Raw genomic sequence first — 20,064 nt, 5'->3', positions numbered from 1 at the left:
GACAACAATCTCACAAGCTTTACACAAAGCTGGCCTGTATGGCAAGGTAGCAAGAAAGAAGCCTTTTCTGAAAAAGTGCCACACTCGGTGTCGTTTGTGCTATGCAAAAACACACCTGGAAGATTCTGTTGCCATGTGGAAAAAGGTTTTATGGTCAGACGAGACTAAGATTGAACTTTTTGGACTGAACTCCAAGCGCTATGTTTGGCGAAAACCAAACACAGCACACCATCCAAAACACACCATACCTACTGTGAAGCATGGTGGTGGCAACATTATGTTGTGGGGATGTTTCTCTTCAGCGGGGACTGGGCAATTGGTCAGGATTGAAGGGAAAATGAATGCTGCCAAGTACACCCAAATTCTTGAGGACAACCTGCGTCCCTCTGCTAGACAGCTGAAGACGGGCAGGTCATTCACCTTCCAACACGACAACGATCCTAAACATACTGCCAAAAGAACAACGCAGTGGCTTAAGGATAGAAAGGTGAATGTCCTTGAGTGGCCAAGTCAGAGCCCTGACTTAAATACGATGAAAAATCTGTGGATGGACTTGAAGAGAGCAGTCCATCGCTGCTCACCACGGAATTTAACTGAACTCGAACAATTCTGCAAGGAAGAATGGGCAAATATTCTCCAATCTAGGTGTGCAAAGCTAGTAGAGACATATCCAAACAGATTGATGGCTGTAATTGCAGCAAAAGGTGGCTCTACAAAGTATTAAATCAGGGGACTGATGACTTTTCCAACCCTGTTATTCTTGTTTTTAATTTTTTTTATAAATTCTCAGAACTGTCGTCTTTTTTTTCATTAGTTTGATGTTGTATGGCTAAATCTGTACATAAAGCTGGAAAGTTTTTTTTTTTAATGGGTTTTGATTTCAGGCTGTACGACAAATATAGTAACTATTTCAAAGGGGTATGATGACTTTCTATAGGCACTGTAAATAGATCAGTATACCAGTTGCATTTAAGCTCAAAAACACTGACCGCTGCGTCATATAGGATAGAAGAATATTGGGAACAGATATTTGGCGTTCCTATCCCATGGCATCAGATTTATGAAATAAATATATAAAACAACAACTGACTCATCATTACACTTTTTTTCCAATTTAAAATACTTTATTGCGACCAAAATAATGCTCACCATATAGGGCATTGAACAATTGGCAATATGCCGATTTTGCAGTGAGGAAACTGAAGCAATAGAACATCTGTTTTTACATTTAAGCTAATACTTTGACTCAAGACATTTCAGCTTTTCATTTTTAATTAATTAGCAAACATTTCTAAAAAAAGTAAATAATCCATTTGACATTATGGGGTAGTTTGTGTAGATCAGTGACAAACAACAAATGAAATATATTTTAAAGCCAGGTTGTAACACAACAAAATATGGAAAAAGTCCAGGGGGGTGAATACTTACTGAAGGCACTGTAGGTCCTCTGATTATATACCTATAATTATAATTTTCTTCCAATTAGGGGAGGGTTGGGGCAGGGGAAAAAAGAACAAGAAATTATGCAAGCAATGGTATCAGATATAACTTAAATTCTATTTACTAATTTTAAAGCTGATCTATCCCTTAAAAAATGTTGTAAAATACATAAAGCATAGCTAAATGTAATATTTGTAAACGTTCATAATATATTTATCTTACTGAGAGCTATATTTTCAGTCAATTTTAGTTGGCTTTATATTTGCCCTTATGACTCAGTCAGAATTCATTGGATTTGAAAACACTTTCAAGTGGGAAACTCAAATCATTGATGGACAAATTCAGATCGTGCTCTTTCATAACATTTTCTCCTGTTTCATGCTGACAAAACTCAAAACAGACTTTAGTCTGTGAAAGTTGAGATCACCTGTAGTTGTGACAAATGCTTGAAGTGCAATTGGCCTACATATTATCATTACATTTTGGTATTAACAATGTTAAGTTATTTCCTGCAAAACAAAAAAGTGCTGAATATAAAAGAGATGATGCGGCAAGGGTGACACAAGGACACTTTCATATGAGTGTTTAATTCCACATCTGACACGTAAATCCCATACAACACATTATAATTGTCTTATACAAAATATCTTATTTTGAAAGTTTATTTTGAGGTGCTACTTTTTTTGACCCTGGTTTGATAACCAGCTACATAGCAGATTTCTTGTGGATACATCATCTCATATTCAGATGCACAATAGTACTATTTCATGAGGCATGTTCTCATTTTAACATTTCATTCCATCATTTACAGCAAGAGACACAGGTGCATTCCTCAAGAGACTTTCCTTTCACCCAGGGATTTACAGTATGGGACTATTGTATCTCATTATAGTATGATCAACTATTCTCACTGACTGACAGCGCACACATGATTTCACTGGTCTGTCACTATGTTAAGCAATAATGGAAATCAGTACACGACATGTAGGAACCAACCTAATGAAGAGATTCTCATCAATAATCTGACAGACATTTCGGTCATGACAATCAGGCAAGTGTACCATCATGACCAGACAATCAATTCCTTTTGTGTTTGTGTTTCTTCTTCATCTGCGAGTGTTTATGAGATCGTTTCTTCTTATTGCCTGTGCCAGACTCGGCAATATTGGGGCCTTTTCCTGCGCGTTCCTGCCGTTTGTCCTTTATCAAGTCCTCCCGAGCCATGGGCTCTATGATAGCGCCTAACTTGGTGATAATCTTTGGAGCAGTAATCTTACGCACAGCATTTGGGGTATTCCAAGTGCGGCCGACAGGGGAGCGGATAGTGCGCTCGAACTGTGTGGGGTTCTCAAATGGGAACGGAAGCTGACTCACCTACAAGAGATAAAAAAAAAAAAAGAAAGAAAAAAAGAAAAAGGTGAAATTTGAGAATTCAGGCTGGAATCTTAACTTGCCCATTTAAGCGCCGGCTTAATTAACCATGAATAAGATAGAGTATCTCAGTTTATGGGAGGAACGAGTAAAACATGTTAATTTGCTGTTTAGAAAATTATGTCAAGAGATATTATTCCAACTGGGTTTTCACATGCAAAATCTTGGCTTCCCCTTTGCACAGACCTTTAATTAAGAATATTCAATGCAATGAAATGTAGTGAATCCAATGCCATCATTGAAATATAAATTCCAACTGAGTGAATGCTTGTGTACTTGTGTGTGTGTGTGTAGGCAAATAACTCTATTCAAATAACTAACTAGAGTCTTTTAAAATAGGCTTACTGAATTTTGTTCTGATAACATGTACAGATTGAACCCCGTCCAGCTTTTTTTCAGCAGGTGTACTGGGGAATTGGATGAAGGTATTGGATGAAGGTCCTTAACATCCTAGAAAGGAATTTGTCTAAGCACTTTGACACCAATGACTGGGATATACCCATCACATCCCCCCCAGATACCAGCTGAAACAACACTGTGACCAGGACCCAAAGCTCACTTCCAGATCATCTGATAGGATTTGCGCCAAGTAGGGCCGACCTATCCAAATGGAACCGTTCTACACATTGTCAATCGGTCATGCCCATTATGTTCCAAAGAGGCCTCAACACTCTCTCACCCCCTAGCTGGGATATCCCGTCTCGGACGCCTATCCCAATCTCTCAAAAAATGACATGTAAAGCAGGGCACATCGTGGGAATGTGGAATTTGTGGATAGACTATAGTGTACATAGACAAAGCAGGTGGTCTTCATATACACAGAATGTTGTTGACCAATGAAATAGATGCAATTATCAATAATAGGTGATGGAAATCACAGGCCTGATGTAGTCAGTCACCTCCTTATTAATGACAACACGTTATGTAGGCCTATGCACGTGTTATGTAGGTCTATGCACGTGTTATGTAGGTCTATGCATAGGCAACATTTTCTTTTCAAGTTTGTCAAGATATGTAACCATTCCAACGGGCCAAGCCTGAACACACCCACATTTTAGTCATACCCTTCCTCTAACACGTATTTCTCATATGGGCACATCCATCAGCACTCCAAGATAGGATATGCGGAGGGGAGTGGGGAATCTGGGCATATATATATATATATAGCACAAAAATTAAGAGTTAAGCTCCCACAAAGATTATCCAACAATCATGTCATGTCTTTGTAGTAAATAGGTGTATATCACCGAGTCAGGTTACCTGGTGTGCAGCAATGGAGGAATCCCTCTTCTCTGAGATTATGACGCTGGGGAGCTTTTGGTCTTGTCTTGGGGGAGGTGGTGCAACTTTCACCCGAAATCTTAAAAACATAAACAATTTAGGATCAACTGGCAGTCTTCGCTTAAAGAAAGTTTACTTGTATGCACTGGAAAATGACCTCATCATCCCATTTTATCCCCCCAGAAAAAAAAGATGCATCATCATTAATCATGCAACTGCTATGCTTTTTATTTACCTCCTACGTTTGCTGCGAGAGGGTTTGAGGCCAAGACCTCCCCATTCTCCCCATCCCGGCAACGTAAGGTCCACAGCCTTTGGCTTCCCTGCATCCTCCTGCTTCCTTTTGTCTTTCAGGAAGTCTGAGATGACATCATCACCTGCAAAGGCCTCTTTAATGATGACTCTCTGCTCCTCCTCGTCCTGAGATGAAAAGACATCACATTTTAGAAAACACATTTTGTGATTCAGCATCCTTCCCCAGATTGTCTCTGCGTCTGGTGTGAGACATACAGATTTCTCCAACTGAAGCCCAATAGGCAATCATTTACCAGAGCGCACTTACAACCTGGGCGTGTAAATATAATTTTTTCATGAACCTTGCCCTTACCTCATCTTCATCAACAGCTGTTGGAACCAATGGGACTTTAAGGACTTTCGCCTCCTTGGTCAGAACCTCATTTGGATCAATCACTTTCTTCCTTTTTCGTTTCTTGTCTGCCTGTTGAGTTACAGGCGGAGGGGCTGTTTCCTCTGTGGAAGGAATTTCATTGCTGATAGGCACTGCATCATTGGGGGTGACATCCTGACTGAGCAGCTCCACGTCCTCCAGAGTCCTGACTCTCACCAGTCCCTCGTCCAGCAGAGCAGGACTCTCCACCTGGGCTTGATCGGTTCCTGCCTTTGGCTGCTCAGCTGGAGTCTCCAGGTGGCTTTTCACTATCCCATGGAAGATGCTGGTGAACTCTGAAAGGCCAGTCTCCTCAATAACATCATCATCATCATCAGAGATCTCTACAACCTCAGCTTCCTCTTTGTTTGCATCAGTTGTTTCTGTTGAGTGGAAAAGCAGTTGAATTATGCCTTCAATTGAGCAAGAATCACAGGATCGTGACAAGAAACTTCCTCCAAATACTAACTCTAAAATTTTGAATCATGAATTTAGCTTGCCAATCTGCAAAAACATAACAGTATAGTTGCCATTCTGTACCAATGCCTGGATCTTACCCTCATTTCCCTCCAGAGGCATTGGTGCCACAACAACCTTTTCAGTTTGCCGTAATTTCCGCTTCGCCTCAAATTCTCTTAAAAGCACCTCTTCTTCTGTTTCTTCCATCTGCTGCTCATCCTCCTCTTGGTCATCTTGTCCTTCTCCTGGAGTGGCCATTCCCCCCGGGCCCACTACAGGGGGCTCCATGCCGTTGCTTATCTCCTGCTCTTTGGGTTCAGTAGAAAGCTTGCCCCTCATCCATGGATTCACCGGGTCTAGCACAGGTTCTGCATCATTCACAAAGTCTGGCAAAACCTCTGTATCTTCTTCTTCCTCCTCCTCATCTTCCTCAATTGGGACTACCAACTTCTGGGTGAGATCTTTGTTCACCTCCAGCTGTTGCTGCATGGCTTTGCGAGCCTGGGGGCAGAAACAAAGCGAATGTTTTAAGAGATTTAAGCCAGAGTATGGGTAAGATTGCAGGGGCTGATGATACAATTATCTTTTCTTTCTTTTTTGATAATAGTCTCTCAACTGACTGCCAGACCAATACATTCAGACTATTTCAGCTGTCAAATAAAATTATTTGCAGGACAATATCCTTCACTAATGCATCAAGCAACAGACAGCTAGCATGATTAAAAGCACATTACCCCATCATCATATTTTGCCATTATGGCTTTTGACCTGGCCCATTTGCCACTGTTTTGGTGCTTCAGAGACATTCTTTCCTGCAGGCAAAGAGATGTAACAAAGCAAAATTAGCAGGATTATTGACAATAATCTGAATTTATTTTTACGTTAGGTCAATTTGCTCTCTTACACCACACTTACTTGCATTCTTGACATTTCCATCTTCTTCAGTTCCTCGAGGGCAGCAGCAGGGTCAGACTTACACATTTCCTCAAACTGTTTCAGATAATCCTTGCGCATCACTTTCTTCTGGACCCTGTGGTATCTACAGAAGACAAATGAATGTGATTTATCATGAAATACCTCTTAAGGTCTTGCTTTGATATTGATGATGGGGACCCCATAGTAAAGGGATATCACACTCACTCTTTGATATGGTTCAGAGGCAGCTTCTTCCCTGCGGCTGTCACCCTGCTGAACTCGAACACTACACCTACCTGACAACCTACTACCCCCACAACCCCCACCCCCCCCCCCCCCCCACCCGGACAATTGCACTATTGCACTATACTCCCCTCCCCTTCTCTTACTCAATACCACTGCTCTTCTGTACATACCTGTTCATACTGTTCATAATGCACATATCCTATATTTTCTTTAATACTACTGCACATACTGTACATACTTGTTTATACGGCATTCCATATTTATATTTATTCTGCATCTACCTCATGTTACTGTTAATACATATATACTGCTAGACTGCATTACCCATACAGCTCATATGCTGCTACACTGCTCATACTGTAACTATTTATTCTGCTATAATGCTACTGCTACTCACATACTGCACTGCTATATTATACTGATTATACTGCTTATATTACTATATTATACTGCACTACTACTGATCATATATTGCACTACCTGTAAATACTGTTCATTGCACTTTCTGCTATTTTGCACTTCTGGTTAGACGCTAACTGCATTTCGTTGTCTCTGTACTTGTACTCTGCACAATGACAATAAAGTTGAATCTAATCTAATCTAATATTGATGATGGGGATCCCATAATAAGGGATATCACACTCACTTTTTGCTTTTTATTTTCCTTTCCCGTTTAGCTTTCGCTTCATAGTAAGACTGGAGCGCTCTGGCTTTTTGGAGTTCTGCACGACGAATCTTAGCCTGGAAAAAACATGTTGCTTATTTGATCAAACAGGCACTAATACTATGAAGCCTTCAGTGTGCCAGATATCAGTGACGAAAGCAATTTAATGAGTGAGATATCTTGGATCTTAGATATAGGAGACAATACAGAACCCATCTCCATGACACTGGCTAAACACAGAGACAGTGCAAATGATACAACAGACAAAATTGGTCAATCATATGCATTTGTCTAAAGGCTAGCTGTCATGCTTGACACATGGGCTCACCTCCTCTAGACTCATGGCCCTCAGAGAGGCCTCCTCAGTGGGCGTTAGGACGGGGTCATGGATCGGCTGCTTGTTCATGTGAAGGAGGCTGAAAATCTCCTGCTCCAGAGGAGTCTGAGCCTGTCAGACAGAGCAAGAATCCAAGACTAGTTTATCCTCCTGAAACTCAAACTCACAAAAGTCACACAGAACTGCTGCACCCACCTTCCATCCAGCCACCACCTGCTCCATGCGTTTAGGGCCAGACGGCTCCTGGTTCAGTGGGAAGACCAGCTGCTCTGCCCTCTGGTTCTGAATGACCACACTCTGCCAGCGGGACACTTCCGTGGAGGTTTTCTCAAAGGCCACCTCTCGTTGGATCTGTAAAAAAATGTTAAAAAGTTGTGCACTCCTCTTACACAAGTACAGAGTAGGTCCAAGCCCCTATTTCTGCAACATTCTACCTGTGTTTATGGTCTTACCCTTTCTGTCTCCTTCCTGGAGAGGGGCGTTTCGAGGGTCTTCTGGCTGTTCTGAAGGTTCTTCAGCTGCTTCTTCGCCTTCACAAAGGCAGTGGGGGTTTTGTCCATTGTCCCAATAAGGTCAGACAAATTGATTTTGTCTCCCTCACCTGTCAGTCAGGCCATGAACACAAACATAGTGGTATGCAGTTTAGACTGATATCATGATCTACCTAATCTAATAACACCAGTGGGAGATGTAATTTACCACTACTAAACCAAATAATCAAGATAAAAAGTGCAGTAAAATAAGTATGTCAAGTACAATTTGTATAATTTACCTTCTGCATTGACAGTGAATTCTGAAACCTGAATACTTGCTTCAGACCGTTCACCAAGTTTCTTCCTTTTTTTCCCCCCAAGCGAGCTGATTGCCTCCAGAAGCTTGGAATGCTTCCTCTCATCATCACTGCCTCCCTGTAGGAAACATTACAAGACAAAGTTAATCAAAACCACATTATAATAAACCACTGAGCAATCAATGTTAACTCACTGATGCTCATCACCACATCGGCATCTTCAATAACAAATTAACACATGTATGCAGCTACACAGAACTGTTCCAATAAATACCACATTTAACTCACAGCATTTCACTGGCCCCTAGGATTACAATTCAGTGAAGTAGAAGAGTAAGTCTCCAGATGTCTGTCAGTGCCCTACCTTAAAACCATTCAATATATTTTCTGCAATTAATGTGTAACAATATGGGACAGACAGACAGACATGAACTTATGGTGATGTTTCAGTGTCTGCATTCCCCACCTCATCCTCACTGGCACTCATGTTGCCATCTGCCTGATTAAGCTCTTCGTCGTCGTCTTCATCCATGCCAACGGTTGCGCTAGAAGTGATGGAAGACACCAAATATTTTACACCAACTACAGACTATGCTTCGATGGTTATGTACGACATACACTCACCAAACACTTTATTAGGAACACCTGTACACCTTCTCATAGTGGAGGTGGTGTAATGGTGTGGGGAATGTTTTCTTGGCACACTTTGGGTGCGTTAATACCAATCAATCATCGCTTGAATGCCACAGCCTATTTGAGTATTGTTGCTGACCATGTGCATCCCTTCATGGCTACAATTTACCCATCTTCTAATGGCTACTTCCAGCATGATAATGAACCATGTCACAAAGCAAAAGTCGTCTCAAACTGGTTTCATGAACATGACAATGAGTTCAGTGTTCTTCAGTGAACTTCCCGGTCACCGGATCTGAATCCAATAGAACACCTTTGGGATGTGGTAGAACGGGAGATTCACAGCTTGAAAGTGCACCTGAAAAATCTGCAGCAATTGCGTGATACAACCATGTCATCATCGACCAGAATTTCAAAGGAATGTTTCCAACATCTTGTGGAATCAATGCCATGATGAAATGAGGCTGTTTTGAGAGCAAAGCGAGGTCCTACCCAGTATTAGTATAGTGTTCCTAATAAAGTGTTCCGTGAGTGTATGTCATATCCTTCAGAGACTGACAACAGGCCATCTAGCAACCAGTTAGCTAGTTGGTAAAGTCTCTTCCATAACTTATAGGACACTCACGACATTAGTTGCGATCATATTGGAAACATACATTTTAAATTTTGGAAACATGCATAAGCTTGAAAAAAAAGAAAGAAGGAGCATGTAGGAGCATTGGGGCCGGCTAGAAAACGAGACCAGCGAACATCGCCTTCAAATAAGTGTGCAAGTGATACACAAGGCGAGGTTCGAGGCCAAATACATGATTGACTTCTTGTTTGAGCCAGAGTGAGGTGCCTATAACAACCATACCTTGTCATCTCCTGATTATGGCCACTCTTGTTCGGTACAGTCTTAATCTTGGTCATTTTTGCTAGCTTTGCACTGACTGACTGCCCCAGAAAAACCCACGTGTGTTATTGCCGTAAGAAAAGTTGAGCTCGTCAACCCTTTTTGGCTGTCGTAAAACTCGATTGTGTTCGAGTGCAACTCACCTCTAGGCGTCACCGCTGCTTCGTGGACCTTATCAATGACGTGAGCGGTGAGTGTGACCTGTGCCCTGTCCATACACAAACCTTGCCCTCACTACTTGGCCATGGTTCTCTAAACTCTTGTTCTGGGGGGCTTATTGGGTGTGCAAGCTTATGTCATAGCACTGTTTAAACTGATCTAGTCTCCCTAAATCAACCTAGATTCTGGGTAGATTATACCTATAGCCCATAATAACCACATTCTAGATCACAGTTTATGTGTAAGTGAACTGGAACAGAAGGTTGCATGCAGAAGTTTTGAAGTGTTCAGAGTTGCAGACCCCTGCCCTGGGCACTAGACTTGTAGGCCTAGGCCTAAAACGATTGGGGAGCACTTCCTTTATCATGGGAATCCCATGGGACTGTTCTATAAGGGAATGCCCAGCCGATTATATTTTCAGGGTGTGGCCACCTCTATTGTAATTAGTATAATTATATATCCATAGTATTGCTATTTTCCACAATATGAACATGAAACAAACTACATCTCTTTCTGAACATCAGCTATCAGCTTTCATCTTACCTCTTCTTTTATCCACTCGTAAGCCTTTGCTTAGATTCATCTCCAAATCCATAGTCTCAAGTATTTATCATTGCAAATTTCTAAGGCAAAGTTCACCAACATGGGTTATGAAAGCTTTCAATGGAATTACCAATATGTAATTCTAGAGAAGCAGTCTCCTATAAATGTAAGCATGACAATAAACAAAGCCAATTTCATGGTAGTACTTAAAGTATTTTTTATTTTTTAAAGTAGTAGTGTTATAGTGTGCGGATATGTGGCCAATACTAAACCTATAGGCTAGGCAATACTCCAAAAACAGTCAATACCACTGTAATGGTCTTTTTCTTTTACTATTCCAGCAATGACATGTGCTTCCTGTAATTACATTAAATAAAACAACACACAACATTACTTTCTGTGAAGTACAGGAAAGTACTAGTTTTTATTCCTTCATAATCAAACTTCACAAACAGCGTGAACTTGTACAATACCTCAGAGAGTGAAAATTACAAAAAAAGTGCTGGTAACATTTACAAAAAATCATCCTTACTTAGCAACAATCAGTTTATTCTTCCACACTTTTTTTTAGTCTTTTGTATTAAGGCTTAATACTTCTGTATAAAGTATATGCAAGATAAGTCTTCACAGTTTCTCGAAAAAAGTCACAATATTATGTAACATAATGAAGCTTTACGGCTATTTTCTTTATAATAACAAATACACATCACTGGTAAATATACGTGAAATACAGGGCTTACTGTAAAATGGCAGCTGTTTGCTGAAATAACTTGCTTTCACACATTGATAGGAAAGGTTTGACATACCATTGTGATAACTGAAGAAGGAGGAAAGAAAAAATTATAAGCATAAAAACTCGGGAGATCGCCTCCAAACTTTGGCACATCCCTTTAAACATTTTCACAAAATATATAAGGTTTATTTTGGAAATCATATGCACAGAAGAATAGCAAAACTGGCATAAAGTGAAATCATGCTGTGTAGTAAGGTGCTAAATCAGAGATATTACATTGCCAGCCTTTTCCACTCAGACTGACATGAATAAGGTGCATTTGTAAGACTCAAAGCATGTAGGCCTTTTTCTTAGACTTCAACAAACAAAAATAAGTTAGAAACACAAACTTTCAAAAATAACCTAAATAAATTTGACCAATAGTCTCGAGGCGACCTCTTGCACTCATGCATCCCCATGGATTTGGAGAAATGATTGAATATCTCTACAACAGTAATGTAGCTGTTCAGCTGTGGCATATGAAAATAAAAAGAGCTGTATTTTATTTGTTATGTTATTTGCTTATATTTAAGAGTATGGATATTCCACAGAGGATATTTGCTGTGGAACATGTGTCTGTGAGAAATTTGAAGAGTAATGAGATGGAATCAAAAACTGAATGGAGAACAAGGCTGAGATATAGTCATGGTATTCCCTAAGCTGCACGAGTTTAACAGATCAACAGATGGGAGCTCTAGCCCTAGGACTTACCAATTTCACCCTCATGCATACTGTACGGTTAAAGTGACGCAACAAGCTTGCTTAAATAGCCTACATCACAAAAGCAATTTGGTTTTTAGTGCAAACACAATTGGCTGGCTTCAGCTTCTCAATAATAACAAGCTCACCAAGGAGATTACAAGAAGGCACATACTTATGCTTCCTCTAACACGCAACATATTTAGACAAACTGCAACATCTTTCAACTACGCCACAAAGCGGTAATAACAGGAAAGCTACTATTTCCAGATAACAAAAATTCTAATAATCATGATTTCTATCATAAATTATTGATGATTTCTAATTATCAATAAAGAAAATGGAGACAATATATACCACTCCCGTTGTTGTCTATTTCTATATGGATAATTATGAATTATGATATATTTGGGTGGATTCAAATTCTTTGGATGGCTAAACTGATGTTACAATTGATAAGGAAAGGTGCATGTCCCATCCATCAGTTAAGGAAATATTGTAGTCTCTTTTCATTCTTAAAAACATGTTGTACAATGTCCAATCTGATATTAGATCCTTTTTTCTTTTTCTTTTGTTTTACCATATGAGTGTTTTTCAACCAAAAATGAGAAAATCAATGAAGAAGATTGTATGTTTTAACATGGGTGAAGTTTAATATGTTGGCATCATTTGAAAGTATGTTTTGCCTACATAAAGTAAACCTTTATTACCGTTTGTTCAGTTACCACCATCTTTTTGATGAGGACATTTTACAATGAGTCCATGTTAATGGGACATCTTGTGACTCATGCCTCCTTCCTGTCCCTCACTCAGGGCTTGTAAGAGCAATTAAATGTGTCCAAAACAATCACCAGAGGAAACAGAGTGTTATGCACCTCAGACTTGGACACTTGGACACTTCTGATTGGTCAAACGACTTAACTCGAAACAACAAGATGTGCGTGTCCAAGTTTATAATGTGCGTCTCAAAGAAAACATACTTCCATTCTGTACCTTTACACAAATATGTTCAAAAACAAACATTTCAAATGTCACCTTTTACCCAGCATTACCCCTGTGCACAGACAGCACTTATTTCAGATACTGTGGCTTGAAAAATGTGTCAATTGTTCTGTATTGTATTGCTTTTTGTCAATAAAAACCAAAATAAGTTTAGTGCAAATCTCTTTTCTGGTTTGAGAAGTGGTAGTTGGCTCTGCAAAAACACTTTTACATTAAGAAGGTCACTACAGGGCTCAACCATATTTGGTTGACATAGTAAGACAACATATACCAAGTGGTTTTTAAATTATTGAATTGCTAACAAGTGGTATCCCTTTTGATATTTTAGAACATACTTATTAGAATAGTCTTTTTTTAAGGGAATTTTGAAATCGCTCTTTTATTACAATGATGACCTGTTTTTATAAACCTGGCCAATGCAACAATTTGGTAGCAAATGGTATAGAGTATTTCTTATAATATGGAATTTCATCACCTTATCAAACTGAATTAAAATGTTAGAATTTTTAATTTCCATTTGAAGCACATGGCCCCCACTAAAGATCAGAGAAGTGTAGCCATTTGTCGTCACTATCCCTTTAACGGCAGGGTGGCCCTGCTCCATTTGTCAGGTAATGGCTGTGATAAGGCTGTAGTCTGTGCAGTTGGTTCATGTCTCTCATATTATAGCTCTCAGCTTGGAAATGTTGGAAAACTCACTCCAGTCCAGTGTTTGACAAGTCAAAGTATAAAACTTCCTTGTACATACATTAAAAAACCCTTATCACCTATTTCAAAACAGCAGTCATTACAATTCAAACAAGGTTGTTTCATAACAATAATAAAAATACAAACCAAATTGGAGCACACATAAAGAAAATAAACATTACTGCAGCATATAATTCAGGGTTGCTTAGTTGTGATGTTAACTACCTTTACTACAACAGCTCCACTTCTGCCAAGTTCATTACTGTATTATATAAGGAGTATTTGATCAGGGAGATAATGAAAGAGCAAGCCAAAGCAGGCAACACAGCCTAACAAAAGATCCTTAATTAAACACATGTATACAAAACCGCACCTCATAGTTCACTGCAGGTGCATTTTTTCATAAACATCTACAAGATATGGCAGCAAAAAGCTTGAATGTCTGATTAAAATCTTAAGCTTTCTGTAACATAAATCTACACTCGGAGAGCACACTGAATTTCTGATTTGTCACTGAGTGGATCTGACAATGTCCAAGTGAAACACCGTCTGTATTCCACTCCACTAAAGGAGCATGATCCGAATCATCATACCTACTCATGTTTAATATTTTGAACATCCAGCGTGACAAAATATACAATTTTAATTATTCCATGCCCCACCATTAGGTGAAGTATTGCCAATACAAGGGGTTTACATTCTGTTTTGATATAACATTTCATATAACATTTAGTAATTATTTATGCAACCAACTGATAAAACATTTGGTCCACATCATCAAGATGTTAATACAACTCCACTAATAGGAATATGATTATATTGTTTCGTTGTTGTAGCCACAACTAGTTATCAGTTGTCAGAGATGGCTATACTGTAGGATTTCATGTTTTCTGTAGAAAGTTGGAAAGTTGTCTTATTGTGGGATAAAAGGTTGTCTTATTGTGGGATTAAAGGTTGTCTTATTGTGGGATAAAAGGTTGTCTTATTGTGAGATAAAAGGTTGTCTTATTGTGGGATTAAAGGTTGTCTTATTATGGGATTAAAGCCTCTTTGCTTTACATGGATTGTTTTTTTAAGGGGAGCTGGATGTTGCATCCTATTCTTACTCTTTTAATCAATGGCATCAACATATTGCAAAACCAATGAACACATATGTGCAAAAGCAACGAATATCTTGGTCCATCTTAGTATGAAAAACAGTATAAATTCAGTATGTATCTTCTACTATGTTGGAAAAACATTTTCGTGATAGGAGTCTTTTGAATATCAGTTAGGTAAAAAGATAAAATTGTGCATGGCACGTAAATTTAGTATCACTTTTCGACCAATCCAGTGCATTTTTGTTAACAGAAAATAAAAACGTTGAAATCAACAATACGTCAAAGGATTCAACTACTGAAAACTGGAATAACAGACAAATGGATCAAACAAAGACAAACAGATCAATCAAACATAATCAAAAGCGCATCGGAAAGGCCTAAATCAACTTGCTAAGTGTGTGTAGAAAAAAAGATAATTAATGTATATTGAGTATTACCTTTAAGCAGAGGAACAATGCAACACTTACAATCTTATACATGTTATAACATGCTATAGTTTTACATCACAGCTACTACGTGTCAGGTTTATTTTTCTGTTTTGCTGCATTTATTTAAAAAAGCTATTTTGGTCTACAATAGGCAAATTAACACAACTATTAAACTACAGTCTACCAATAGTGATCAGAGGACAAAACGCAGACGCACAAGCACCCTGCCTTGAGTATGAAAAGAAAATATAATTTTAGCCATCTAGCCAGATTTGAACAAATACAAATTTATAAGCACCAACATCTTGGTTGTCTTATAGCTTACACAACAAGGTGTTATTTTCTGCTTTAAAACTCAGACACTGTGATATTCTTATCATTCTTTGGTGTTTACGGAAACAAACATATGTCACCTCACATTTTCAACTGACCCCTAATAGCTTGCTTGGTTCCATATCACAACAGACAAAAATAATGACAACCACCAAACACCTTTAAAAACACCACAAAGCAAAGTATTGTCATGGAAGCTCTGTATGTCCAAACTAATAATATATGATTGCATGCGGATTGAGACCATAAGCGTCTGAATGTGGAACACAGTGGAAAGTGTACAGAAAAAATCTTCACATGTGTTCACCGAAACTAATAGGTGAAAGAGAACAAATTTAAGGGTCACACAGTGCATGTTGCTTAGTCTCACCACAGACATGAATTATCTTTCGGGCACATGAGAAGCTCAAGGGACGCAAGAGCACTCAAAAGCTTCAAGACAACTATCCAAGGTGCTAAGAAGGCGCGGCTACTGTGTAGGCTCCTTTATTCAGCACCTTTGGAACCCTACCACCTCTGGACGACTCCGTATTCTCTTGAACTACAGTAAGAGACAGCATTGAAGGGGGATTTCCACATATATTGCATAAAGAAACAAAATCAGAAATATTTTGTAAATTCCAGCAGGGCATCATGTGGTAGCATATGAGCCATTGTCCTGTATGCATTGGTTTATATTGTGCAGCATTATAGAACCTACATCAAATGTAATGATCGGATTATCAATGCTTCATCAATGCCAGCGGTGCTAAGAAAATCTAAAAAGGGATTTCATGAGACCCATCTGTAATTGTATACTTTGAGAATGTGATCTATACTGATAGAAATCATTTACCAAGAAGCCTGAAGTAACCTACCAGAATTACAACACCATAGCTAAATCAATATCTATTCTCAGTGCAGCAGTATGTTACAGTAAGAAAAACACCAATATGAGGATGATTATTGCAGAGATTCAACTGGACTCAAACCAACTTTGTGGGGGATATGCCACATGACTAAATAACCAGCAGATAGGCAAATTACGAAAATGTTGTCCTTGTAAGGCTAAAGGGATCACATAATTCAATACAGTCTGATAGTTATACAAAGCAATGCCAGACTGGGTGTAGGAATGTTCTGGACATTACAGGAATGTGCATACTTTGGATATCCTGCAGGTATTGGATCCTAATGTATAACAGCTACTTTCAAATTCAGAACCAAAACGTAGACTAAATGGGGTGAAGTCCTCTTCAAAATGTACAGGTCAGGTGTAAAGTATTCTAAATCATGTCAGACGTTGTCATGACACAAGGGTTGGACAAACTTGTCCAATATTGTGCTAGACCATCAGAACATCTGGTCTCTAGCTCAACATATTCAGTCCAGTTCTGTCTCTAAAACACATCCTAGAGTATTATTATCACCACTTCACAATGAGAAGGATGGCAAAGGTGGGGGGCGATGGCTGGGTCTGGGTCTGTTTTACAAGGACACTTTTCAAAACAGTTCACACTGGGACGAAAGCTTGCTACTCTTGAGAATGGAAAAGAATAAAAGCCTAGCAAGTTCAACGTGATTGCACTTCTAATGTGTATAGTTGTGCTGTGTTAGGCTGTTTAGGATGGTAAAAATCGAATACTGCACTTCCATAACTGTTCATGTATACTGTAGGTGCCCATGTGGCTATACAGAGACCAAGTAGCACCTGATTGATAGGTCCGAAACAGATCTCGACTCCACCTGCACAGCACAGCAACGAATGCTAGGACAACCATATGTACAGTCAACCATCCAGTAATATGAGCTACTACAAAAAGCAAATACTATTAATGACATTGTAATTACTGTATTCCATGACAACAGAATGAAGAAATAAGGTCTTAAAACATCTTAGACAAAATGTGACTGTGGTAGTGGGCTTTTTGCTCCCAAACTACATTGCAGATAGGTTACAGTACTAATGTTGATCCCCTTATGTAATAATGGACGCTGATGCACATGGCATAATGTTAGTGCTGATAATCCAGAAGTCATGACAATTTAGGTGTGTTAAAAGATCTGGGCAAATTTTACGAAACCATGTGAAATCATTTGAGGCACATGGTTTTAGACAAACAAAACCTATAATGAAATAATGTTGTGTGTGCTATGGCATAAATACCTACAGTATGACAATAGAGTAATAGAGACTACATCACATTATATGTCTACATCACATTACATGTCTACGTATTGTCTTGATGGAAATTAGTTTGGTAAATGCCACATGGTTATGACCCCCAACCCTAAATACATATCTCTGTGATGGTTATTTAACACCAGATGTTTATCAAAGTTGATTTCTCTTATGTATTAGTTAAAAAACTATGTATGACAGGAGTAAATAAAATCGCAAATGTATCTTATATAAATAGAAGCTTTGAGACGGTTAAAGATATTTTAAAGGGCTTTCTTGCACTGTGTTGTGACTGACATTTATAGCAATAGTAGTATAAATATTATCATCATTTGTCTATAGACCATCATGTGTATATACTGTATATATTTGGAAAATGTAGGAGAGCAAAACTACTTTATGAAGATTCAGTATAATAATGTACAAATAGGCACTTGATAGGCATATCCTATAACCCCCAAAGCATATTCCTTTAGCTGCAATTATGTCTGTATAACACTATCTGTTTCTGTTATCTGTGTTAACAATGTTTTATGAAGATATTGATTAAAAACCTTGTGTATATACTTATTAGATTTAATCTCAAAGTAATATCATGTACTGTGATTGGACAACAATTACTTAATTTACTTAATGTATGACAGTAATGCTATGGCAGGTTTGTGATGGTAACTGTTTTTTACTATGCAAGTTACTATAGGTTAATAAAAACTCAACAAAGATTTGAGGACACTGAAGTAAGGTTATGGGAAGCAAATAGACAGATATGTCCCCAACATATGCAAATGTCTATGTTTGCAAAGTAATGTGGACTATAGAAACAGATTATATCACATGTGCTGTGGCATTCAAATAGGATATCTCTGAATGACATCCCTAGGTACAGCAATAGTCTAATCACTATTTTTGTTATCATATTTTCCAAATATGTTCATCTCAAATTTAAATAGAGGGTTCAAGTCCACAACAGAACATTTGCACTTATGGCAAACTGTGATGTCTTTCTCAATGGCTGTCTATCCTTTGCCCACTAACTAAGAATAAGGTACAGATAACACAGTAAATGGTTGCAGGAAAAAAGGGCAAAGTAAAGCCATACAGATGGTTCAAACACACTGCAAAACTGACAGCAAAACAGACTCTGTGTCTGTACACTGAAATAAACTAAACATGAACAATAAGTAAATGACCATTGAAATATCAAACTAAGAGCTGTAGGTTAAAGTCGATCTACATGAATGTGAATATATTGTATAGCAGAAAAATATGTTATAGCAAATCTTACAAACATACTTTTAAAACGGTATCAGTATAAAAATCACAGACAATTATAGTTGGGACTTATTTCAGGGTTACATTGCAGATGATCCAAATGACTATCAATACATTGATGGGTGTGTGCTCAAATCAATGTATGTTAGTCACAAGGTTGAGTGATTAAAACAAAAACCAGCTAAGTATGACTACGGACTGAGAACAAAACATGATGCTGTTAAAACGAAGGGAAAAAAAACAAAAGCCTGTGTAGTTCTTATGTCACATCAATCTATAGTATCATAAGTCGTTGAAAATGCTGTTCTTCTGCAAGTCAGGTTTGCCATAAAAGCGTGTGAGGTAAACCAACTATGGGCAGGAGTCCACCTCAGCATTGTGAAGAATAATGTCAGGTATTGTGAACTTAACTGTAAGCTACAGTATGTAGCAAATGTGGAAATATGGCTAATCAAAGTTCCAAATCCAATCCCCAAATATCCCAAAACCAACATCAAGCTATTTATTTGCTATTCTTCTTTTACACAACCAAACGACAAAATGACTAACTTGAGAAAAACATCTAGCTACAGTACAGTCAATAGTGCATTTGATACATTTATTACATAAAATATCATTTAGGCTGACTGTAAGAGACTGTGGAGTGGTCAAAATAATGCTAGGTTGTTGTAGGCCTACAGCTCACTGGTAATATAACGGGAGGCACCTCTTGTCTGGGCTTGGTGTCATATCATATGAATGATGATGCAGGCATGTGTTTTTCTGCTTTGTTAAAAAATAAACCTCCATGGCTGTTATGGAGTATGTTTAGAATCGCTCTGACTGTATTTATCAGGACTAATGGTGAGCGCACTGCTCTCTTTTGCCCAACTGGTTTATGATTCCTTATACTATTCCACAGAGCAGACAACAACAACAACAACAACAGCAACAACAACAATAACTGTGTGCCGGAGCAATAAACATTTGATAGAAAGACCTTGGCAGTTCTTTACATACTCTGCTGCATAAAGCAAAAGCCTACAAAGGACATCCTCCGCGTTCTGTCTAAAGACAACCTTGTAGGCCGCTGAGTTCTTAGTCTTACAATATAGTATCAGCAACAAGAGCTACAGAGTAGACCCTTGTACAGACGTATATTCAACACTGG

The 20,064-nt window shown here is 38.6% G+C and overlaps 1 protein-coding gene and 1 long non-coding RNA gene across 2 annotated transcripts; one reads left to right on the top strand and one right to left on the bottom strand.

Annotated features, from left to right (window-relative positions):
* Window positions 1-1,135: 1,135 nt before the first annotated feature.
* On the bottom strand, window positions 1,136-9,831 carry LOC310800937 (U3 small nucleolar RNA-associated protein 14 homolog A). The gene is made up of 14 exons (XM_083664832.1): window positions 9,720-9,831; window positions 8,697-8,775; window positions 8,213-8,348; window positions 7,893-8,041; window positions 7,636-7,791; window positions 7,432-7,551; window positions 7,086-7,180; window positions 6,194-6,317; window positions 6,013-6,090; window positions 5,377-5,779; window positions 4,760-5,202; window positions 4,388-4,572; window positions 4,132-4,231; window positions 1,136-2,814 (listed from the first exon to the last, which is right to left on the bottom strand). The coding sequence occupies exons 1-14, from the start codon at window positions 9,773-9,775 to the stop codon at window positions 2,518-2,520; spliced, it is 2,421 nt and encodes an 806-aa protein (XP_083520958.1). The 5' UTR covers window positions 9,776-9,831; the 3' UTR covers window positions 1,136-2,517.
* An 851-nt stretch (window positions 9,832-10,682) lies between these two features.
* Window positions 10,683-19,158, top strand: LOC310820450. Its single transcript, XR_014554816.1, has 2 exons — window positions 10,683-14,573; window positions 14,666-19,158. It is a non-coding gene; the product is annotated as an uncharacterized lncRNA (long non-coding RNA).
* Window positions 19,159-20,064: the final 906 nt, after the last annotated feature.

This window comes from Argentina silus (assembly GCF_951799395.1).
Source record: "Argentina silus genome assembly, chromosome: 2".
In the NCBI taxonomy this organism is placed as follows: Eukaryota; Metazoa; Chordata; class Actinopteri; order Argentiniformes; family Argentinidae; genus Argentina; species Argentina silus.
Note: the sequence above shows the minus strand (reverse complement) of the source record. Positions and strands in the feature narration are given on the sequence as shown.

Bases quoted from the DNA above. Each gene is read 5' to 3' on its own strand.
- LOC310800937 (XM_083664832.1), bottom strand. From the start codon at position 9,775: ATGACCAAGATTAAGACTGTACCGAACAAGAGTGGCCATAATCAGGAG. The intron at 8,776-9,719 runs GTATGGTTGTTA...CATCACTTCTAG, and splicing joins CATAATCAGGAGATGACAAG to CGCAACCGTTGGCATGGATG. The intron at 7,552-7,635 runs GTGGGTGCAGCA...TCTGTCTGACAG, and splicing joins AGGTGGTGGCTGGATGGAAG to GCTCAGACTCCTCTGGAGCA.